This window comes from Clarias gariepinus, chromosome 5 (genome assembly GCF_024256425.1).
Source record: "Clarias gariepinus isolate MV-2021 ecotype Netherlands chromosome 5, CGAR_prim_01v2, whole genome shotgun sequence".
Classification (NCBI taxonomy): domain Eukaryota; kingdom Metazoa; phylum Chordata; class Actinopteri; order Siluriformes; family Clariidae; genus Clarias; species Clarias gariepinus.
Genome location: NC_071104.1, coordinates 34520447 through 34546034, shown reverse-complemented (window position 1 = coordinate 34546034; position 25588 = coordinate 34520447). Strand labels below are relative to the sequence as shown.

Sequence of the window (25588 nt, the reverse complement as noted above, 5' to 3'; positions counted from 1 at the left end):
GCAAAGAAAACAACTAAGGAGATACCTGAAACTACTAAAAATGTGCTAAGATGATAAACCATCATCTTCAAGAAATGTGATCGGGAAAAAATCTGAATGATCAGAGATCACTTCAATGTTTGACGAAATCAGCAAAATCTACAAAAGCAAAAAAAATTACAGTTATGGTTAACAGTGGAAGTAAAAGCATTTCCAGAACTTTAGGGACTGGGACTAAACAGCTGCGTAGCCTGAAGAAAACCATTTATCATTGCGGCTAATCGAGAAAAAAAGGCTTTAAGGGAGCATACAGAATAGACTGTGGTGCACTGGAAAAAGGTCATGTGATCTGACGAGTCCAGATTTTCCCTGTCCCAGAGTGATGGCCGAATCAGGGTAAAAAGAGTAACAGATGAAGTGACATACCTAGTGCCTACCGTACAAGCCCGTAGTGCAGTGTAGTGATCTGGTGATTTCGTATGTACTGTTAATGTATTAGGGAACAGGTGGTCAGGTCTAGGTATAGAAACATTATGTGCCCAAACAATGAGGTCAGCTGACTACCTGCATGTACTGAATAACCAAATTTTTTACTGATACCATAGCCATGAGATACCAAGATTACGATGCCAGGATACTTATCGGGCTCAACTTGTGAAAAGAGACATCATCTTAACACATGGATTGTCCAAGATCAGACCTTAACCCTAATGCGAATCTTCAGGATGTGCTGGAGAAGACTTCTGGTGGTAATCAAAGCAAAATGTGGATCAATGAAACATTACAGTGTGTGACTTGGAGTGTATATGGATGCAAATGGCATATTTCATGCCTCGAAATCCCAGACCTGCTATGGCGAATTTGACACCAACAGCCACTTTATTACCTGTTATCATGGCTCTTAGGTTCCTCCTCCAGCAATCAAGCGGAGTCTGACTCCATGTGATTTGGTATGTAAATGTATTAGGGAACATATCCCTCATGTTTGGAGATTTTTTTCGCCGGTCTTAGCGCGTGGGCCCGCAAGGCGAGCCGCTCTCTCCCTCACTCCCAAGCCTACTTAGAGCTATTACACTTGATCAAACACTAATGGACATTATTATTCAGTGGTGGGGAAAAGCCTAAAGCAAATTGAATCCTCCCGTGGAGAGGATTGTTATCTCGCTCAAAGCTACAGTGTGTCTAACACATTCGGAGCGCGGCAGGTACAAATTCCACCCGGGCCGAAACGGCTCGCTATTGTGCATGCTTTAAAAGCAAAACGGCAGCGAGCATTAGGTGGAGGTCAACGAGACCGGCCCACACATTAATCGCTCTTAGTGCTGACAGAGCTCTTTGCTATAACAAATGTTTGCAATTACAGTCACTGTGGGAAAAAAAAACAGAAAGGAAAAAAAAACTTGTGTAATTACAGATGCGATAGAAACGATCAGGTCTGTAAGATGATGAAGATGATGATGATGATGATGAAGGCCAGCAAAATGCTAATGCACATTAGTGCACTTAGGCTTAATGACCAAATTGTGTGTAATGGCCATGTTTTTATGATTATTTTCACCAATCAGTCGTCTTGTATTATCTAAAAGCAGTTAATTGGAGAGGACAGCTTTTAAGGGAGTGTATCCAAAATTATAAATATAATTAAGTATAATTAGTCACTAAGTTAATGGAGGATGTTTTATTAAAATTGAGTTAAGCCGACATTGTTTACTTCCATAATAACATTGACGATGATGGAGTCCGTCCTGAGACAGCCCTCATTTTGTGATTTATTTATTGATTGATTTTAAGAACTTTCTTTAATTGGAGTTTTTTTTTTTTTTGCCTTTTTATTTTAATTAAGCTTTAGTGTCACTTTTAACATGGCTGTAAAACATGACTTAGCAATTAAAAATATATTGAATCTAGTCAAACTTATCCACTATTACTTATTATAGGTTCAAAAGGAACTAAATACATCCCCCATACAAGTCCCCTACATACAAACATTCAAGTTACGAATTGTTGCATGTTCAATCACGGAAGTTAAATCACATGTCCGGCGATGGAGCTCATACTGCTAAAAAGTAAAAATAATTGAGAGAATGGAGCGAGATGAAAAGAATGACATGAAAGAACAAAAAACAGATCAATGAACATGTTAGTTTTATACTGTGTATAGTCAGTATCCTAGTATCTTAGTATTTAGACTTACAAACAAACTGGACTTATGAACAAACTCATTCGTTTGTTGAGGATTTACTGTACACTGACAATTTGCACATTTAGTTTCTTTTTTTTTTTCCTTTCCTCCCTCTACTACTGTTTGTGTAATCTGCTGCTGCTGTGACATAATAATTTCCCTTACAGGATAAATAAAGTCTATCTACCTATCTATTACTGTATACGATTATTAAATCTACTTATAGACATTTATTTTCTAAAGTGTAAATATCTTGTTCTGTTGGTTCTAAAAATAAATGCTAAAAAAATAGCTAAAAAGTCTGTATGAGAAATGTAGAATAAAAATAGCAAAATGTGTAGAAATACAAAAAAAAAACAGGATTTATCTAAGGAAATAGTTAAAAGGCTTCATCAGACTTAATTTTATCAATGCAACAAATACATTTTAGCAGGTAAATGCCTGAATTTTAGCCTGCACCGCTTGAATTAAATCAAATTAATCTTATATTTCTTATTATACAGTAACATCATAATAAACCTAATGTAAGATTTTTAAGCCTGTTTCTAGATATTAATTTTTTTAAAAACAGATAATTTGGTCTACAATAACGTCTAGAAGTAATTGCTTACAATTTGCCGAGAACTTTAGGTTTAAATTCTGTACTTTAGTAGATCATGTCTAGAAATGGATTTAATAATCTTACATTTGGTTTGGTGTTATCATGGATTAAGAACTTGTAGATAAATTTGGGTACATTAAAGATATTCTCACTGCCTAAGATGTCATTTATTGCACTGAGTAAATAAACAACAACAGGTAAACAGTAACAAATTAGTGCAAGTTAGTAGCCAATTTAAGAAATATCATTTCTATAATATAATTTCAACATTTCAACAATTTTAAGCGTGAGATGAGGAGATGCGGTAATATTTCAGGGAAAAACGTAACATTTTGAGTAGCCTATAATATTGGCTTAAAGTTACAAGAAAACAAAAAAACAATATTTTAAGAATAAAATTGCAAGATTTTAAAAAATCAACTGATTTTGGAGACGTCTGCACCCGAGGAAGCTTCCAGAGCACATCATTAAAATTATTAAATAATCCACAAGAACTTTAGGATCATTGCTCGTATTCATTACTTTCAGCCACATGATATTATCAATACACCCATTAACTGTGCTGCCATATGGCTTTACTTTATTCGAGTTTGAGAGAAATTTAATAAAATTCGTTCACTACTTGATTTTCTTGCAATGTTAATCATTTGTTTTCATATATGTATATTAATGAAATTAGATGTATTTTTAATTTTCTACATTTTTTTTTAAACAAGACATACGATAGAAGGGGTCACATGACCTCAACTAAAGTCCTTAAAAAAAAGCAGAAAAATACTATACACTAGTGTAACAAAATGTTTTATTGTCATCCAATTTTTTTAAAGTTATTATTACATTTCATTTTTCATTCAATTCCATTAAAGTAGGTGTTAGCACTGTGGTCTCGCACCTTTGCGTCGAGGGTTAGAGCACTACCTCGGGTCTGTGTGCGGGGAGTTCGCATGTTCTCACCATGCTTGGTGCGTTTCAAAGACATGCAAATTGGACTAAAATGAGAATTTCATAAAAAAAAAGGCTTTTGGCTAAAACTGACATGGGAGTTGTGGAGTTAATTTAGCAAGCTGACGCTAGCACTACGAAGGAAAAAAAAAAACCAAACTGTGATTTATTTGATGCCTACTGTACATTTTTCCTGCTTATCATGCTTGAACGTTCTGGACAATTTCATGCTAATCGTTTTAACAATCCTCGCATGCAGCCGGCCGACTTCGCTTACGATATGATCGCCGCGGTGTAAGAAAAGTACAGCGTGATTTTATAACAGGAATGGAGTTAAATGGAAAAAGCCAGACGTTCACCAGCAAATGGTTTAAAAATCGATAGAAATGAGCTACGTATACTTTGATTCTGACGTTACGGCGATCGTAAGACCGTGCATGATGACTGAATCGTGTTCCGCTCTGCTTTCCGGAGGCAGCGGGTTGAGGCGGCCGCTTATTTTTACACACGCGCGTAGAGGACGGGAGTGTAAATGTGGGCTGGGGATGTGTCCAGACTGGAGAACATTAATCTTAACTACAGCATTAGCTGTCCCACACACTAACACGAACACACCCACACACACACACACACCAAGGTGGCTCTAAATGAAGGAGTGTTGCTCAAACCTTGCCTGTATTCCTTTTTTCTTTTTGGACACAAGCGACAAAAAGGTGACGATTTCCATCCGGATCAATAAAGACAAAGCGGTAGAACAACACATTTTTAATATTTTAACGAGCTCCATGAGTGTGTATGAAAGCTGATTATGTAAATGGTTCATCAGAGTGAAGGTAAGTGCTGCCTGCTGGCGAAGGGGAAACAGACCGGCTCAGGAAGTTTAATGATGTTTTTTCAGTGGGGACCCTGATTTAGTGCATAAACGTAAAAAATAATCAGACACGGGTGGCGAGCGAGACGACAAACAGCCTGAGGAGACAGATCAGGACAAAACACACACTGAGTAAATCCTGTGTTTAGTTCTGTTTACAGGAAGGGTCTTGTTGACTGGAGATGATCACTCGCAGACCTCCGGGTGTCGGGACAATGAGGCGAGCGGTCTTTGGTCGGGGGAAACACTAAACATCACACGCCGACAAATTCACACAAAATCCAGTTTGGGATAAATAATATATAAAAAAAATATATTAGTACATTTTAACAAAAAAATAAAATAAAAAACCCGGAACCATCACTCACTCACTATCTTCCTCTACTCTCTTAATTACTCACTCAGTCACTCACTGATTCATTCACACACGTCCTCGTTCCCTTCATCCCTCCATAACGCCCTCACTCATTCATACACCAAGCCTCTCATTCCATTACTCACCTCTGCTCTGACTCACACACTCGTCTACTTCCTCATCCATTCACACACACACACACACACACACACACACACAGACACACACACACACACACACTCACCCACTTCCTCACTCACACACTCACTCACTCACCCACTTCCTCATTCACACACTTACTCACTCACTTACACACTTCCTCACTTACCTACACACTCACTCGCTCACTTCCTCACTCACTCACCCACTCACTCACCCACTCACTTCCTCACTCACATACTCACTCACTCACCCACTCACTCACCCACTCACTTCCTCACTCACTCACCCACTCACTCACTCACCCACTTCCTCACTCACACACTCATTCACTCACCCACATCCTCACTCACTCACCCACACACTCACTCACTCACTTCCTCACTCTCTCACACACTCACTCACACACTTCCTCACTTACCTACACACTCACTCGCTCACTTCCTCACTCACTCACCCACTCACTCACACACTCACTTCCTCACTCACACACTCACTCACTCACTAACCCACTTCCTCATTCACATACTCACTCACTCACCCACTTCCTCACTCACACACTCACTCACTCACCCACTCATTTACACACTTCCTCACTCACTCACCCACTCACTCACTCACCCACTTCCTCACTCACACACTCATTTACTCACCCACATCCTCACTCACTCACCCACTCACTCACTCACTTCCTCACTCTCTCACACACTCACTCACACACTTCCTCACTTACCTACACACTCACTCGCTCACTTCCTTACTCACTCACCCACTCACTCACACACTTCCTCACTCACTCACACACTCACTCAATTCAATTCAATTAAACTTTATTTGTATTCCACTTTTAACAGTGGTCATTGGCGCTAAGCAGCTTCACAGAATCAAACAGAAAATTCTGTAAATGTGTATGAAATGTGCAAAATGTGTAGAAAATCAAAATGATTACTGATTGTCACAAGGAAAAACTTCCTAAGACGGCAATAGGAGGAAACCTCGAGAGGAACCGGACTCGAGTCCCCAACCCATCCCCATCTGTGTGATAACGGATAGCAGGGATTGATCTGCAGTCATGCTGGGTGTTAGGAAGATGGAAGTTCAGTATAACAGGAGATGTGTTTAAGGTTATATGGAGTCCAGTTCGTTATCGCTCCCTTACACATCTATTATCCACTTTCTTACTCTTGCCCACTCACTCACTCATCCACGCTCTCTTTTACTCCCTCTCTCCCTTTCTCTCTCCCTCCGTCCCACCATCACTCTCTTTATCAATCCCTCTTTCCCCATCACTCTGTCTCTCTCCCACCCTGAGTCTGTACCTCTCTCTCCGACCCTCATGCGATCACACTCTCCTCCATTACTCCTGTCCTTCTCCACAAGGTGGCGCTCACATGTGTAGCTTTCAGGTGCATCATTGATAAAAAAAGCGAGAACTTGGTTTGAACCCTCCAACAGGCCAGAATCTGATAAATGCAGTCTGTTCGCACTGGTGTGTACGCAGTACGATTCGGGAAACGCTCCGTGTGCAGTCAATTAATGACGGCTAATGACAGAATGAGGGCAGTAAATAAGTATAATGCAATCAGGTGTCAAGCCTGCAGCGTCATAAGCCCGAAATGTTGATATTTTGTACATAAATAAATTTGTGATTTAGAGGAAAAAGAGAGGAAAGGAGAAACCTGAAACGAACCTGCGGCGGATCATGAACAGATGCTCACATTGGTGGGAATGTCCGCTGGTATCAATAAAATATCTGTCTGTCTATTTATCAAGCACAAGGCATCCAAGATGAACCCCCACGTCAACAAAGAGTGAGTTATTATTTATTACTATCATTGATATTAGAAATGTTTATGCATTAGTCATTAGAGTTTAGTGTTTTTACGTATTCCAAGCAACAATCAGTCAATTTATTGTGTTTATATATTCATTTAATTTATTAAAAGGAATAAATAAACAAATGAATAAATAAATATAATCAAAAACAAATAGATAGGGTAAAAATAAACAAACAAACAAAAACAAAATCAAACAAATAAATAAATAAAAACGCAAACAAATAAATAAATAAATAAATAGAGAGACGGATAAATAAATAAATAAATAAATGAAGACATACCCTCTCTATAACAGGTACTGTGTATCACTAACGGTTTGTTGTCGTACAGGCTCGTTAGTTAAAACACACGTTATGAAGCTAATATACATACATGAAACAATTTCTCATCAGCTCATAAAAAAAAAAAGAAAAAAGATTCCTAAGTGCACTAACTGGTGTAAAAGAACTCTAAAATCTAAAGATTTCGATTTTCGAGTTTTATGTTTATGTTTTATATTCTCATGTTTAATATCTGTTAACAGCTGAGTGGACGAATAAAACGAATTATCATTTACACCAACACCAAAAGCACTCTAAATTAAAAATCATTCATTCATTCAAATCAATCAAATCAGTAAATCATCCCAAAATCCTAAAGAATCTGACTTCTAACTTTAAAAGGATCGCCCCCCAAAATATTTTTTAACCCCAGCATACAGGCAGTGCAGCAATATACATGATGGAATTAAAGCTTGCGTGATCTCGTGTGATGTGTTGACAAGCCCAGCACGAACCGTACAAGCGTAAAGCAAACACCGGTGACAGCTGGATTCTTCTACACAAACCCGACAACCAAAGCGAGGATTTTATGCTCGTTGCGTTAAAAGTTCGTGAACGCGATCGAACGCGACCCAGGAACGGCGCAATAAAAGCTTTATAAAGCCTGCTGTGTTTACAGCGTTCCTCACTCTGAGGTCTATCGGCTCGGCGCCGGAGTTAAAGAGGAAGAACCCGGACTCACCTAGGAGCATGATGTGCGAGGGCTGAGCGCCGCGTTCGGAGGCTGGTGGAGGAGAAGAGAGGAGAAGATAAGTTCCGGGAGAAGTGGACAGAGTGGACAAGTGGACGCGAGAGTCGGAGATGAAACCCGGAGAGAGAGAAAAAGCGAGAGGCTGTCAGGAGAAAAAAAGGAAGAAAAAAAAAGCATTTGAAAAAAAAGGGGAAAAAAAACTGGGTCAGTCCATCATTGATTTGGAAAGACAAGCGGAGAAAAAAAAAAAAAGAAAAACAAATCAGGGGTTTTCCTTCTCCATCACAAAGCCGCGGGTCCGTCACGCTGCGATTCAGCCTGGAGGAATCTGGCTCTCGTAAATCAGGAGCGACTTGTGTGATCAGCCGGCCATGCAGAGAGAGAGAGAGAGACACGCGTGAGACGAGCGGGTGACTCCTGAGTGCGTATGTGTGTGTGTGAGAGAGCGAGAGCGAGAGAGAAACAGCGTGCACGCGCGTGCGAGAGAAAGGCAGGCGAGAGGGACTGCGTGTGTATTTAGTAGACAGAGAGAGAGAGGGAGAGAGAGAGAGGGGGGGGGGAGTTGGCGCTGTATATGGTACAGCGAGTGTCGCTGCATACCCGGCGCTCACTGCGAGAGCGTAATACGACTCGGTGCAATCTACTCAGACATGTGTAAATGAGGTGAGACTCAAGAATTCCCAGCGACCCCACCGAGATCCGCAGAAAAGCAAGACCTCCTAACCAACCATCTGACCGCTTCACGCATCTCCCGTGTGCTTGGTGCGAATCGTCTGCTCTGATCCCAGAGCAAAAAAGAAAGAAAGAAAGAAAGAAAGAAAGAAAGAAAGAAAAGGTGTACGTACGGTAGGGAGGTCTGGTGCATGGGGTTAGACGGGTTACTGATTTCCCTCAGGCTTTGTGTCAAATCCCGTATGGTTGGACTGATTCTTCCATTTCCCCTATAAACCATGCGCTAATTTAATAGCGTCGTCCGTTTCCAAAGTCCAAACGGTGCCAAGACACGGACAGGGACAGATGACCTCTCTATCAACGGGACACCGCGAGTCGTTTGTCGGCTATCCGATACAAGCCTCTCCAAAAGTCTCTCTTCACCTCGTTTGCTCTGCAAACGCGCTCCATCATCAGACCCTCCTTAACCGTGCGCGTTCTAACCCGCGTGGCTCGAGCGGACCCCGAACACGAGGACATTCTCGACATTTTCTTCTATAAATATCGTCCGGAGGACTCATCGTAATATCTTAATTGCGTTTTTGTTTGCCGTATTATTTTTGTTAGCGGCCCGCTGTAGCGCTTCCACGAGCCAGCATCTGTTTCTCGTTTTTCAAGTTATGGATCCTTGCTAGATGTTTGGATCTGAATGTAAGCGCCAGCTCGATGACTAAACGCAGAAATAACGCTGGATTTCTTTCCCGCATAACCGCGATTCATTTTTTGGAATTTGTATGGCAGCCTGGGAAAATCTTTCACATGGCAAGATGTCTACACCGTGTTCAGTTCTGAAGAACACAGACTTTGCTGGACTTGACATATGTTTCGGTTTTGTGTGCATCTCAATCAGAAGTGTTCAGGACGAAAAAAGTAAAAAGGAGGAAGAAAAAAAAATCATATCAGACGTTCTGAGACCGGTGTGTATCTGACGAAATGAAATACATGAATTAATTAATTTGATAAAAAAAAAAAAACCCTCATAGTTCAAATACCCACTTTTTGCACCTGTTGTGAGCATAAAAGCATCTCCGCATGAATCTTGAATAGGATGGGCTACAACACCAGAACAAGCATCTGCTGCTATGATCTTCAAAGCTTCTCTGATCCACTCACTCGAACATCATTCCCATTAACATGTTCAGGAAAGTTTGACATCTTCAAAGTAAAAAAAAAAAAAAAAACTTGAACTTTCCATCAACGACGGAACGTTTCCCGGCTCGTTTAATTAAAACCAAGAGTCGCGTTAAAGAACGTGGCGACGCCAAGCTGGGAGATCTGAACACGATTCATGCAGTTGTTCCACATGTAGAATAAAAAGGGTGGAGAAGTCTACATCAATACATCTTTTTTTCTCCTGACTGCAGTCAGACTTTACAAAGAAAGTGTGATCTGTGTGGGACTACGGTTCAGAAGGTCTCAGGTTCAAATCCCACAACCACCAAGTTGTCCTTGTTGAGCCCCTGAGCGCGGCCCTTAACCCTCAACTGCTCAGATGTATAATAAGATATAAATGTAAGTCGCTCTGGATAAATAAGTGTGAATAGGGTTATATACCGTACGTTCTGTTCTGTATTTATTAATCATACTGTTAATCTCATCAATGCATCTTAATCTACAATCTTCACCTGATTGCACCTGTATATAATATGATCATGTATTTTTATTCTTACATTTTTTTTATTAATATTACAACTTATCCATACCTTGCTGCTGCATCTGATGTACATGTACTGTACTGTGCAAAAGTCTTAGGCACCCTGTGGTGTTTAGTACAAACTATGTTATAGTCTTTTGTTTGTTTGTGTTTGTTCGTTTGTTTATGATTTTATTATTGAGTCAAAAACAATGTTTTTGTTTCCTCCCACAGTCCAAAGACATGGAGATTAGGATAATTGGTGTGCCCAGTAGTGTGTTTATGAGTGTGTGTATGTGTGTGTGCGCTGCGATGGATTGGCACCTGTCCAGGGTGTACCCCACCTCGTGCCCTGAGTCTCCTGGGATAGGCTCCAGGCCCCCCGAGACCCTGAATACAGGAGGTATAGAGGATGAGTGAGTGAGTGAGAGTGAGTGAGAGTGAGTGAGTGAGTTTTCTCACGGAAATAATATTTGCATGCCAGAAAAGCAAAGCAGTATAATATAGGTGTCTTTTTGAAAAAAGAAGCAGGTACAGTCCAAGTCCTCAGAAGAACTGTGGGTGGTTCTGCAGGACGCCACACAAAACTATTTTTATATTCCTATAAACTATAGGAAATTACATTCCTTTTTTTTTAAAAAGGCATTCTTACTTTATAGCAATCATTTACATTAATAGTGTATTTAATTTACATACAAACTGTATGTTTTTTTTTATATTATATATATAATAATATTATATCTCATAGCGACTTTTAATTTTAATTTTAACCCAGCCTTTAATATTCTTCTACACTTTTTGTTTGCAATTACAATTTCCCTTTAATATAATACTCTATCTATATGCAGTCCTCGTCAAAAGTTTAGATTTTTTTTACCTTACTCTAAAAAAACATTCTTCCAAGAACAGTGTTGTGTCAAGTACATTTGCAAAACCCATCAAGCACCATGATGAAACTGTCTCTCATGAAGACCTTCCCAGGAAAGTAAGACCAAAACCTACCTCTGCTCTAAAAGAGAAGTTCATTTAGAGTCGCCAGCCTCAGAAATCACCAGTTAACAACCAGCAGATCATAAGTAGCAGAAACATCTCAATATTAACTGTTCAATGGAGATTATTGTATATCTTGGACGCCTTCAGTTTTGTTTTACAGTGTAGAAAGGAATAACAATCAGGGTAGACCATGGAGATAGAAGGTGTGTCCATAAGTCTGTCTATCTACAGTGGCAAGAACAACTATGTGAACCTTTTGGAATTTCCTGGTTTTCAGTATTAAATGTGTCATAAAATCCACACAGTATGACTGCAGATCAATCCCTGCTCTCTGTTTCGCCCAGATGAGGATGGGTTCCCAGTTGAGTCTGGTTCCTCTCAAGGTTTCTGCCTATTACCATCTCAGCGAGTTTTTTCTTGCCATTGTCGCCGTCGTCCTCGGCTTGATCATCAGGGACTATCTGACCATTTTGATTCATACACATCCACATTTCATACAAACTTAAATAAATATTTTGATTGTGTAAAGCTGCTTTGCCGACAATGACAATAAAATAAAGTTGAATTAAATCTAAACAGTATTGACAAATATGATGTGTCTAAAATAATACCACAAAGAAATTCTGACCTTTCATGTCTTTCTTAAACACACTCATTCAACATACTTCACTTCTGGAAAAAGTAAGTCAACCCTTAGAATTAATAACTGGTTGACCCTCCTTGGCCGCAATAACCTCAACCAGGCGATTCCTGCAGCTGTGGATCAGACCTGCATGTCGTCCAGGAGGGATTGGCACTCTCTCTCTCTCTCTCTCTCTCTCTCTCTCTATCTATCAGCATTGATGAAGATATTCCACTCCTAATTACATCACCTAAAAAACAGTACGACATGGACATTTCACGCTTGACGCTTGTAAGGACATTCCCCTACCAAGTCATTCATGTGTGATATCTCGTGTCAAATAAATTCCTGTCCGACTACGCTGGAAACTCATGAGGTCACGCCATGTATCCGCTATATTATCCCACTGTCTTAGATTGGATTTCCACCGAGAGCGGCCTTGGCTGTCTACTTCTTTTTTTAACGGATTCGGAGAAAGATTCCGATTTACAATTCTCCGAGTGACTCCCTGACCATCATGCCAAATATTCTTGAACCACCCGGCCTCCGGAGGTTATGAGCTCAATTCACTCTCTGTTTTCACCCCCGTGCTGCTGACATAATTGATGTCCGCAAGACAGGGCCATTTTCAACGGCTCAAGCTCGTCTGCCTCTTAGGTTCCAGCCCTGGACCCTTCCAACAGCTGATCGTCTTTGCTGCGTGGACGGTATCGCGTTACAAACGACATGCAAAGCTAAGAGCAGGCTATAAATACGTGGCGCATGTCACAGATTCTTTCCACTGACAATGCGATTTCAGCTTCTTCCCGTTCCCAAATGGCGCACACATGCGGGTGTCGGGTGTCAAAACGGCCCGAGTAAACCGAGGCACGTGGCTTTGCTGCATCATTAGGGACCGTCCAGTAGCTTTATTGTACTCGACGATAAATTTAAACTGCTGTTACTTAACCGTTCCTGAACGGCCTGTCGTCTTTGTCAGTGATAATATAGTATGTGCGAATTCTCAGGGATTAAAGCGTAAGCTCCTGGGGTATAAGCAAATTCCGTTAGTAAATAACTTTTTTATTTTTGGGAGGGAACAATAAAAAGGCAGCAACAGACCCGCGCAATATGGGAAGGTGTCAATTAACCCCATGTCAGATGTTCAGATGTAATTATGATAAGGTATGCTGCCATAATCCACTCTCTAATATCGATATCAGCATTTCAACATGACGCTAGCCAGGAGACGGATTAATAGCTTCTCTAAATACAGACCAGAGCGCACTATATATCTCTATAATAAGACTGGAAATTGCAAGCCAAGCTAAAGAGGAAAGTCACAGGGACACCGCTGAAATTAAATAGTTCACCCAAGAATATTCTCAAACTCGGGAATTACTGCCAGAAGCAAGCGATGGCTACACCAGTCAAAATGATATCCATTCTCATTTACTTTTAGATCAATACCAGACTAATCGAGGAGAGTGTTGGCTCAAGCGAGAAGGCTTATAAAAAAGACAAGTAAAGAAAAAAAAAGAAAAGGAAAAAAAAACATAGTTTCACTACCAATCTAATCACACGGGAGATCCTATCCACCGCTTAAGACAGAACGTCAGGTCAGATTTACACGAGCACTTAATTACCACTGAATCGACACAATGAGGAGAGGGCGATGTCACGGAGGGCGGCTCGGTGAAGCTGTGCTTCATTAAGGTCTCGTTAGAAATGTTCTAGGAGCCATACGTTGGAAGTGGGGCAGAGAGTGCTGGAAAATGAGAGGTGGAAAGGTTCATCTCTGAATGTAAAAGAAAAAAAGGAATGCTTTATAGAGAGGGAGAGAGAAGAATTCGGTCTTATCTGTGATTGGTTAGATGCTTTACTGTGTGTGAAATGCAAGTCAGTGATCCAGACGATGAAAGTTGCCATAGAGTTAACCGGTCAGGAATGGAACTGGTCAAAATTTCCTTCCTGGAAACTCGTCACATCATCTAATGTTACACCGACGTGGGGGAGAAACATGCTCACGGAAGAATAGACTTAATCCAGCGAGACAGAAACGATCAGATCAGGTGTTTACATGGGTAATATTTACTTACTGAAATGATTATAGGCGGCACGGTGGTGTAGTGGTTAGTACTGATGCGGGTTCGATTCCTATCTCCGTGTCCTTGGTAGGTTTCCTCTGGATACTCCGGTTTCCTCCCCCAGTCCAAAGACATGCAGATTAGGCTAATTGGCGTTCCCAAATTGCCCCTAGTGTGTGAATGAGTGTGTGTATGTGTGTGTGTGCCCTGAGATGGACTGGGATCAGCTCCAGGCCCCCCATGACCCTGAATACATGAATTACGCGGTATAGGCGATGAGCGAGTGACTGAATGGACTATCAAAGGTTTACCCCCCCAGCCCCCGCATTAATCATCTGGAACATTTATTCCAATCGAACTGATCCGATCGAGTCAGACCATTCTACCTAAGACGCTTTTTGTAATAAATTTGTATTCCTCATTATTCTGATTATTAGTGTATTATTACAGTATGTGTAAATACACACTAAAAGATTTGCTCACATTCGTTTTTTTTTTGCCCACTGTGCATGCACTTGTGTAACTCGTTAATGATAAACCATTAGAATGAGTGCGTTAATATAAAGCTGGGATTTGGCTTCGAGCTGGAAGTACAGTCAGAGCTGCTGTTAGAGAAAATTAATCATCTTCTAGGCAATTAAAATGAAGAATCCAACAGCATGAAGTATAGAATGGAATAAAAATGTTCACTCCATATTTTAGAAAATAAATAAGGGACGCATAATGTAATAGGAGAGAAATCTAGTTAATTAGCAATTAACGTGAATCCAGACTTTTTTCCCCCTTATCCGCTTACTGGAATGAATCTAAGCACACTGCGCGAACTATTTGCCGATATTTGGTGTTTGCAGCTATTAGATTTCTCTACGAACACAAAAAGATATTTCTCTGATTTGCTTTTCAGCTTCTTAAAATGTTTTTTTTTTTATTATTATTATTTACAATCGCTCCCCTGCTTTGGCACATCATTATATTGCTCTGTGGCATAATGCTGCCATATAGTTATTTCAGATTTACTGTACTTACTGCTCCCTGAGCCAGCATCTCTGAAGCAGCCCCCTAAAATAGAACCCAGCTGGTGAAGAAAACGAATATATAACCAATGATGCAGGAAAATAAGGCAGCCGCTCCAGACAAGCTGACACATAGAGCGATACAAATGAGAACGTGTACTGCGCGCATTAAGATCCGATCCTTTCGGCTAGTTTTGTAAGTGTGGCGGCGTGAGAAGAGTTTCAGAGAGCGGGCAAGGATGTGTACCGGAGCGAGCCGGAGCGAATGCATACCTCGGGTGAGTCTGAAGGCCAGAAAACGGAGAGCGTTTAGTGTGTCTGAATGGAAACTGGAGATGCACAGATCGATCAGCCAGAGACCGGCATCAGCCTCATATATAGACGATTCTGTACCGATCACGCACGCTGATAACCAAAAAACGGAAACAGAAAGCGCTTGCAAGCTCAAATCTCACCGCACTATTACGTGCTTCCTCAGAGACACCGTGCACCAGCCGAGAGCATCTTGTGGACTGCTTTCTGACATTGGTGGCGGTGTAGCACACGTTGAGGAAACTGCTATCCGCCCCTTCCACTTGCATGAGCACAGACGGCCATGATTGGCTAGTGCGGCTCTGATTGATGTGAGAGTGCAAGTGTGCCACGCCTCCAATGAATGGCTGAAATTGGCCAGGAAATGCAATCGTTATATCTTTAACGGAAACCTGGTGTGTTTTTCTGCTTTGCTGTGTTCACACTCGGCATCTGAGCGATGTGGTCTTGGTCCACCTCCAATCAAATTAGCATGGTTCGACTGGAGCGATAAATAGATTCAAGCTTGAATCGAGCCAATTGCAGGAAGGGAAACAAACACGCCGTGTGTTTTGGAGATGCAAACTGAAACAAGACAAGCGAAAGAAAGAGTGCTTCAGCCCGGCAACAATGTGATGAGTTTTAGAGATTTGGACCATCTCTTATATCTCATTATCTAGAAATGTATTGAGCACCAGCTTGCTTTTTTTTCCCTGCTTAGGGGATTATTTTTTTTGTTGTTGTAATTCCACTTGAGAAAGGTTTGTTTACTTTTTCCATCTTTTGCCACGACGAATTATTGGAGTTTTATCCCCCAGCCGTTTGTTGTTGCTGGATCCACTTAATTATTCGCAGTGTGAACCTAACCTGTATCAACTTCGCTCTGATTCAGGCTTCGCAAACAGACTAATAAACGTGAACGCACCCTGACACGTGTCTGTTTATATTTACCAGCAGGAGCTGTTTGTGCGGATTCTGATTGAAATAAAAAAAAAGGTGAAGCATTGAGGTGAAACTCTGCCCCTCGATTCCTCACGGTGGCAATCACATAGTCCATCTGCCACAGCGGAACAAGTCTCTCGCATCGATGACCAAGAAAAAAAAAAGAGACAAATAGTCCGGGCCAGTTCATTTCATGCTGTTCAAAGATGAACAACAACAGGTTGTTTTTCTGTTTCTTCCTTCTCGTATTGTAGAACTGTCAAGTAATGCACCAAAATCATTCATTTTTTAATTTATTTTTTATTTCAATAATTTCCTGAAGGTCAAATCTCGATATTTGAAATACATCACGTCCTTGGGATGGGAACGGAGAAGACATTTAAATTTCTAGCACTAGGTCTTAGTGTGGGATTTAACCACGATCCCAGGGATGACTCGTGATTTCTCGTGATGCCCGGTGTGTTCTTCCAAACACAACATAATGTGAAGCATGTGATCCGTCTCAAATCCATCACGGTCACACCCGTCCCTTGGCTCAGCATCTCTTTAGCTATCTTTATCTCTTGCTATCTACAGTATCTCTTTTCCCTGAACAGAGCAGCAGGCAGCATTGCTGCATCATAGCCCAAGGTTCTGCCCTAGGGTTATACTGTCTGTCTGGAGTTTCACATCTTGCCCATTTAGATTTCCTTCACGTTGTCTGTTTTTTTTCCCAACACCCAAAACCATACGGGTAGGTAGACTGGTAAATTTCAAACATTCGTTTTGTTTTACCCATTTAATAAAAGTGAACTGAGGTGTTATGTGATCATCAACTTATACTTGCAGAATAACAGAACACAGTTATGAGAGTAAAAACTCCCCTTATTTCTCTATATACTGTAACTCCCTGCTGCACTTATTCCAGTGTCTCTCTAGTGGTTGGACACCCTCACTCGCTCATCTTCTATACTGCTTTATCCTGTATTCAGGGTCACGTGGACCTGAAGCCTATCACAGGAGGCTTAGCGCACGGAGCAGGGTACACTCTGGACAGGGTGCCAATCCATTGCATGGCACACACTCATTCACACACTAGGGGCAATTAGGGAATGCCAATTAGCCTAATCTACATGTCTTTGAACTGTGGGAGGAAACCAAAGTACCCGGAGGAAACCCACCAAGCACAGGAATCGAGTCTGGCTGAGAATCGAACCCGGACCCTGGAGGTGGAGGGCGACAGTGCTAACCACTACACCACCGTGCCGCCTGCTTGGCTACCATCAAGGTGAAAAGTTTTCTTGATATATCGGAGCTGTTATCAGACAGCCTGATTTACATCTAAAACGCTGGCCTCCCAGGAACTCCCTTAATGGCCCAAACATGTAAAAATTGCTTGGAGTGAGGTGAGGACTGTACGGCGCAATAATGTGGCAATAATTCCCAGCTGGTGGTCAGTTTGAGGTCGGCATTGTCTAGCACAAACAAAACACTTTGGTGATCGGACCTGTTTGTTCCACATGCTGAATGTTCATGGAAACTACCGTGGGCTCCGAGCCACATCAGCTGGGATCAACATTCACAGACGTACGGGCCTTGTTTTACTGCGGCTAAGACTGTTTTACTGCGACTAAGACTCTCATCATCGTACTGTGCTCAAAATCTTAAGTTTGCAATTTTTTGTGTAAAAGATTATAAAACAAGTTGTCCTCCATGCTCATTGGTACTATCAACCGTTATGTAGAAAGTTGTCAGGAAGTGTATGAAAGTCACACAGCGCAAAAGAGTGGAAGATCAACATGCTGTTAGGAACATTGTCCGTTTAACTGCAGTCTGAAAACAGTCACATGCTGATTTTTTTTTACCATCCAAGCTAACATTTTTACACACTCGCTAAGCGTGCAAAGAACGCCGAAACAATATGAACATCCAAAATATGTCTGCCATATCCAGGGCTGAAATTAAAAGAAGCTGGAGCCTGTTGGTTATGTAAGTAAGTGAAGTTGGATTGAGACATAACACCAACCCTTCATTACACATGGGCACACACATGCGACACAGATACAGCACATAACGCTTAGTCAATATTTACACCTAAAATGTTTTAAGGTTGGAGAGCTCATCTTTTCAAATTATTATTTTTTTTTTTAAGTCTGAATAAAGTGATTAATAAATGTTTTCCATGATGTAATGATTTTCCCCACCATGTGAACCCTTATAGAATTCTTCAGTTTCTAATCGAAAGCGGGCCCAGCACTACCCCGGAATTCCAGCACAGTGCCGGAGGGAACTGTAAGCCACCGTAAGCCACGGTGTAAATGTGTGTGTGTGCATGGTGCCCTGTTCACGGTGTAAATGTGTGTGTGTGCATGGTGCCCTGTTCACGGTGTAAATGTGTGTGTGTGCATGGTGCCCTGTTCCACTCAGAGTTCAATGAGGCAGCATAGTGGCGTAGGGGTTAATAATGTGGTCTCCCGCCTGCGGGATCGAGGGTTCGATTCCTGCCTCAGGTTTGCCTGTTCCCCAGTTCTTGGCGGATTTCCTCTCACAGTCCAAAGACATGCCGATTAGGTGTGCATTGGCACCCTGTCCGGGCTGTAACCAGCCCAAGTGTCCTGGGATAGGCTCCAGATCCCCTGTGAACCTGTACACACCATAAGTGGTATAGAAGAAAGATGACTGAATGAATTTTTCTCCCCTTATCGACATGAAGGTCTATAATAATCAAATGTTACTCGATCAGCTCCTGTTTTTGCACTGGCCAGCCTGTCAAATCCCCTCATCAAAAGCCATTTTCTGGCACTGTTGAAAAGGTTCTTCTCATTTGCCAACATTATCAAATCATGACCTCGCAGCGATCAGAATGATCACCAGTGTCAGGTGCAGGACAGCTGCTTAATCTTAGCAAGGTTTTCCCAGCTCAAAGTTGTCCTGAAACACTACACCATGATGGACGGATGCGAAACAATCAGTATGGGGGTAAAAAAAAAAAAAAAAAAAAGAGACACAATTTGTACCAATGGCAGCGGTAATAACGAAACTGGCAAATCACTAGACTCGTAGCAGATTTTCTCCCGCGTAGGTGGTCACAATGATTTGGATGTTCTTTCGTGTCGTTCCCTTTGTGCACAGAACCTATAAAACAATTTCTGCAAGAACAGAAGGACAAATTAGTAGCCAGCTGGTGAACACTAAGATGCTATCTGTCAAACATATCCGTTCTTACCCCATTGTGAAGGACTATAGAAAGATTAAGCCTGCCTTGAGGTTAACAGCTATGAATGCAATTGACCAAATCCTAATCGCGGCCTTCTAATAGTGCCATAAAAATAGAAATTTTAAATGAAGCCAAATGATTTTGCACATCAGGGGTGGGACCTGTGGAGAAATCTTGCGAATAGTTTTAGCCACAGGCATCCCGTCGCTACAGCGCTCACACTCAAATGAACAGACTCGTATTTATCCATTAGGCCTTAATGAATGGTTCTTACCAATATAATGAAACAAAAAAACCCGTCAGTCAATCCAGTCGTGGCTGAGAAGTGAGGAATGTTTCGTCTCTGCTGCTTTTTTTTTTTTTTCAAGCTTCTGTAAACCCATCAGAGCCACAAAAGCAAGCTCATCCAAAATATATTACAGATTTCCACTTTAGAATAAAGCCTTCTCCTCGTTCTCAGTCGTCTGACGAGGATAATTCAATCGGATCTAAAGGACTCGGCCCACGCAGCCATGCCTATTGCACAGAGACATGCTGAGACGCAGGGTTTTGATTCTCTGGGGAGAATTAGCATACGGTAATCTGCTCCCGCACGAACGAGAGATGGGAAATAACTAGAGATTTGTGAAAGTCAGACAAAGTCAAGAGTTTACCCTTTTTTTTTTTTTTTGCCCATTTGTCTCAGTGCAAGCAGTAGAGCGTTATAAAGCAAGGGACCATGTGGCTGCGTGGGTATGCAGGTTTGTGAAAATCTTAGCAATCAATTTCCATCTGGAACTTCCTCCCGCTGCTCTGTGCCTCCTCTACGCTAATCCTCCACCGCTACAAAAAACACCCGGGTCCTGCCCATCCCTTGGCGCCAGAGGCGGAGAGAACATCCTGTATCGACCACCAGGGGTTCAAACAAAATCCTTGAAGTGCTGCAGGAAACGACCCGATCGACCCTCACCTCGCTTCCCTACTCCCGGCAGGAAAGTCACTCGCTATTAGAGGAACGACCCATGATAATGTCACTATTAGGTGCTCTCAGCATCAGCTAAACCAGGCTGGACACGCAGGACCAAGTAGGACTGGTAATGAAGGCAAGACTTTTCAGTTTTAATGAAGCAAGACCTCTCATTAAACAGTGTGTGCTTAAAAGCAGCAAGAACAATGAAACACAAAAGATAACTCAGATACCTAGGCTAAATTAATTTTAACAGGGCAAATGGGTTATTCTAGGTGAAGGAGTTTATATTAATGAGCATTGAGGTTGAGCTGGTTTTTCACGACATGTTTTGGGGAATTTCGGTGGCACTATGAAGCCTATTGATTCAGATTTTTCCATTCTTCCATCCAACCCACCATGTTTGGGTTATATTTCTATAATGATGTAGGACAGGGAAGGAAAAAGGTAATCCAAGCTGCAAAACTATATATTTTAAAAGTTAAATTTAAAAGCAGTTTTATAAAAAATAAAAAATAAAAAAAAAAACATGAATAATTGGTTCCTTCCACAATCATTAACTGATTGCATGAGCTACCAACATTTGTCGTCTTGTCTTTGGAACCCTGTCTCCAGCTGTCCCGTCTACAGAGGACGTAATCACTGACTACTGAGTCACAGTTTTAGCTCAGCTCACTGTATCGAAACATGCTTCGCGTCGACATGTGCATTTTGCATCTCTTTGCTCCTGCACCTACTCAGAGCTATGAGGAAATATGGTCAAGTGCCTGCCAACCACACAACCCAGCCAAGTGTAACTACCAAGTTGTATGCACTGTTTAGCTCCATAAGTTCCTTATGGTGTTTCCATCATGAGCAAACTAAACAAATTGGCATAAAAACAGGTGCAGGAAAATTGCTCTAGCGATGAAAAACAATGTTAAAGCCAAAAACACTGGGGAAAAAAGGGATAAATTAAATTTGTTCAATCCTGCAAGTTGAACAAAAATTTGGTACCTGTCAAAAGTTTGGACGCACCTTCTCATTCAATGATTTTCTATATCCTAGAACAATATTGGAGATTTCAAAACTATGAAATAACACAAACGGCATTTGGTAATTAAGTAACAACAACAACAACAACAACAGTCAGTCGTTATTTTAAGTCAGCTGTTCTGGAACAGTTCATGCAGGAACAGTACTGTGTCAAGTGCATTGATGCAAAACCTATTGATGAAACTCTCATGAAGACCTTCCCAGGAAATCAAGGCCAAAACTGACCTCTGCTGGGTCACCAGCCTCAGAAACCACCAAGTAACAACCAGCACCTCGGATTAAGAGCCGGATTTACAGATCATAAGGAGCAGAAACATCTCAACATTAACTTTTCAAAGGAGATTATTGTGTATCTTGGATGCCTTCAGCATTGTTTTACAAGGTAAGAAGGTGAGTCAAAAATTATCCGCACTCTGGCTGTAGAATTCATTTTAATTTAATTTTAGAAAAGACAAATACATTCAACATTTTCTCCTTGATTTTCAATATAATATGATTTAATTTATCCATCGGTCAACAAGCTTTGATACTAACCTTTGTACTAGTAGGGTTGTTTCAGGGGACCAAACATGACTGTAGGGAGTTTTGGCAGAGTATCAACAATGTGAGCAGGAATGTACGGACGTCAGGCCTCCGAGTGGTGCAGTGGTAAAGTGCTCGCCCTATCATCTGGAGATCGCGAGTTCGATTCCTGGGGAGCTGATTGGCCGAGCTCTTTCAGAGGGGAGGGATGAGAGGTACTTAGTGCTCCCACATTAATCACGGCTCTACAGCCAATCTGTAGGGGTTCTGTGAGTTCATGCAGGTGGATAGCGCTGTCCTCTGAGTGTGTTACACCGCTCCCAATAGTGCATGAGCGGGCTGGCGTCACGTGGCTCGGAGGAAACACATGATAGTCTTTGCCCCTTCTGCCCCCTCTGAGTGGTAGTAGTAGCCTTAATGTGGGAGCCCCCTAGTGACGGGGAGGAATTGTACAGTATAAGACTTAATAAGAAAGAAAAAAAAAGAAATGTGCGGACATGCATGACCTCTGCGTTTATTCACAAGTTCATTTCACTGTAATGCACTATTGATTGTTGAACCTTTATCCTGATAATATTACATGGCCCTTGAGAATCCCAGAAAACTGTAAGCATCAATTTTCCAGCTTTTGTACTTTTTTTCGGTTGGTGATTGAGGATGTTTCCGTTCCGTACTCTACCATTTACTCTCAGGCTCATAGTGATGTATCCGTGTCTCGTCACCATTTATTAAAAATCCTCTTTAAGAAACTTTCATCTTCCTTAGAGTATCGGTCCAAATTTTGTCTGCAGCTATTTAAACACTTTCTCCATACTAAGATATATATCACCGCCCAAGTCTATCGATGGTCATGCAAGTATATTCGCTCATCTATTTTGAAAATCCAGGAAAACGACGGCATCCACAATCGATTAACTAGTATCAGACGGTACAGCGCTCTCGCACTACCGAAATAAAGAGGTACAGGAGCGGTTTACTGAGAGGCAGTAAATGCAAAGAATAGCAGCTGCCGTAAAAAGAAAAAAAAGGCTGTACAGATGGTCGCACATGCTTTGCAGAAGTACATAGTTTCGCACGGTGAACAGGCTTTTCTTTGAGAAAAAAAAAACGCAAAAGGATTAACCCTTAAAAAATTCAGTTTATTATATTACCTAGGTTGCACTGAAAAAAAAAGGATATGTCAGTCACTACAGGTACATATTGCACAATCCTGAGCCCGATATATACACACCACTGTTGTGCTGTGCACATTCTGAGAGCTACCAGCCCAAGTATATTATAAACACTATGTATATAAATATATATACAATCAGTCTGAGTGGCTGGACGAATAACGCAACAGAACACTTAATATATGTCCAGCCTAAACAACTCAGATGTTAATGCTACACAAAAGCCACTGCATAATGAAGCTAGTGATGCATACAGTGAAGTAATCGATGGTTTCTTGGAGAAATGAGCTGCCTCTACAGAGAGCTATTATTTCAACAGGGCTCTTAATGGACACAGTGAAATCCAACAGAACGCTTAGCATTGAGAGACTGGAGATAAATTGCAGGTGCTGGAATGGAGAATCTCTTTCCTTTTTATCTTCAACACACTCCAATTCTGCAGCTAACCCGATCCATGTGTGCCACTTCACTAAAAAAAAAAAAGGTTGGACTAAATGCTTGGAAATGTGCTCGGGAGCCAAAAGTTACAATCCTCTGAACTCCAGCGAGCGCGCCTGCACTTTTTCAACATGACATCATCCGCGGAATAACATAGGTCTCCGAAAATTGATTCCAGATAACCCTACGCGGAGGCAGTGCCAGGGAAACGCACGTGCGTTCAGTTCTTCTCAGGAATCCGAAGAGAAATTCAACATAAAGAATGTCCAACACGACAACCTTGCTCGCTCGAGAATCGGCTTTGTATTCTTTGGGGAGGAAAAAAAAAAAAAGAAAAAGAAAATGATTGTATTCCTCCATGACCTCAAGACTTATTCAACAAGCTCTGCGATTTAATGAAGTTCACATGTCATCCAGCCAAGCGGGGGAAAGAAGTTTCATAAAAGTCACGACCATATGTGACAGGGGCAGTAAAACGGTGTTTCATCTTGAAAAAGACAGTGTTTCATCATGCAATATGGTATTATTCATGGAGTATAAGCGTGCCGACTTTACACTGGACATCACACAGAGAGCCTTTAATGTTGCGGTTCACTGAAATTCAATTTCAGCCCCAATGAAAAGGCACTAGAGCAAGATTCAGGAGTGACTGCCCCTCCACAGCCAATTGTTCCATTTAAATAACTTGAAATGATTAACTCAGGATGGTCACTGCGTTTAAAGACAGATAACAGCTGATGCAAAGGGTTTTTATTGATCACTGTCTTGTTACAAGATGCAGCTTATTGTGACGCTTAACCGCATTCAACCCGAAATTTCCTTTCAAGCATGACGCTATAAATAAAAAGCAACCACCATCAACATATTTGATTCTTACTAATTTCCTCCAGTTTCCTTTAGAATCGGCTTGTTTGTGCCACACTATCTGGGACACTGAAGCCTAACGTGTCTATTTTGAGTACGATGGCCTCGAAGGGGGAAAACCCATTATGAAACCAAAAAAAAAAACAACAACAACACACAAATGTGTGACTCAGAAAAGACAAAAGCAATATCAACAATGCAACGTCAGATCTAATTTAAAAAAGCAACAGTTAAACTACAACGTGAATAGCACAACTAAAAGAGGCAGGGCGACTACAGCTGTCAATCATACAGTACAGTAGGTAGACCGCCGATTGATTTGATTGAATTCATTCGATTTTTTGGCACTGTGTTTTTCAATTTGATTCAGTGGCAACAATGTTTACTGTCTCATTTGTCTAAAGTAGCTCTATTTCTTACAGATTTAGAAGGAAAAACTACTAAAATTATCTAATCATTATTGAAGTGCCATGTAACTTGTGTTTGTGTTTAAATGTTATATCTCAATCTTTACTTTTTGGCAGGGTTAGGGGTAGGGTTATTTGGCTAGTGATGGTGATTTTGCACAACTGCTCATTAATTTTTTTATTTAAAAAAAAAAACGGTGCTCTCGCAAAACATGAGTATTTCTAAATGATGCAAGTGGTTCGTATTTTCCACAAACGCTGCAGTGGTTAGAGTCAGGGGTAGCTCAGTGGTTAAGGCATTGGACTATGGTTCAGAAGGTTGGAGGTTCAAACCCCACAAGCTAACGCTGTTGGGCCCTTGAGTGAGACCCTCAACTGCTCCGATGTATAATAAGATAAAAGTCACTGTGGACAAGGGCAAATGCCTAAACGTGTTCTTTAAGGTATTATTACATTTTAGATCATTTAATGGTTGTAAGATGACCTAAATAATAAAATTCTAAATTAGAATATTGATTCATTTGGTTCATTAATTTGCATAATCAATTAAATCATCATCTATACCGCTTTATCCTGTATACAGGGTCATGGAGGGGCCTGGAGCCTATCCCATGAGATTTAGGGCTTGATGCGCGTAAACACACTCCCGCGTTACAGACAATGTAGTAAGGACAGTTGGCCTAACCTGCAACAAGCACAGGGAGAACATGCAAACTCCATGCGCACAGACCCTGTGGCGGGAATCAAACCCAGAACAGGGAGGTACAAGGCAACCACTAAGCCACCATGCCGCCCAACA

General features: G+C 41.3%; 1 protein-coding gene across 3 annotated transcripts in view; it reads right to left on the bottom strand.

The window, feature by feature from the left end:
• znf385b (zinc finger protein 385B) overlaps window positions 1–25588 on the bottom strand; it is a 220831-nt gene that overhangs the window by 106871 nt on the left and 88372 nt on the right. The window contains exon 1 of one of the 3 annotated variants that reach the window (XM_053495855.1): window positions 7930–8039. The exons of the other annotated variants lie outside the window; for them this stretch is intronic. Within the exon in view, the coding sequence (XP_053351830.1) occupies window positions 7930–7939 (10 nt within the window). The 5' untranslated portion in view covers window positions 7940–8039. Of the gene's footprint in view, window positions 1–7929; window positions 8040–25588 lie in introns of those variants that run through there. 3 annotated transcript variants of the gene reach the window in all.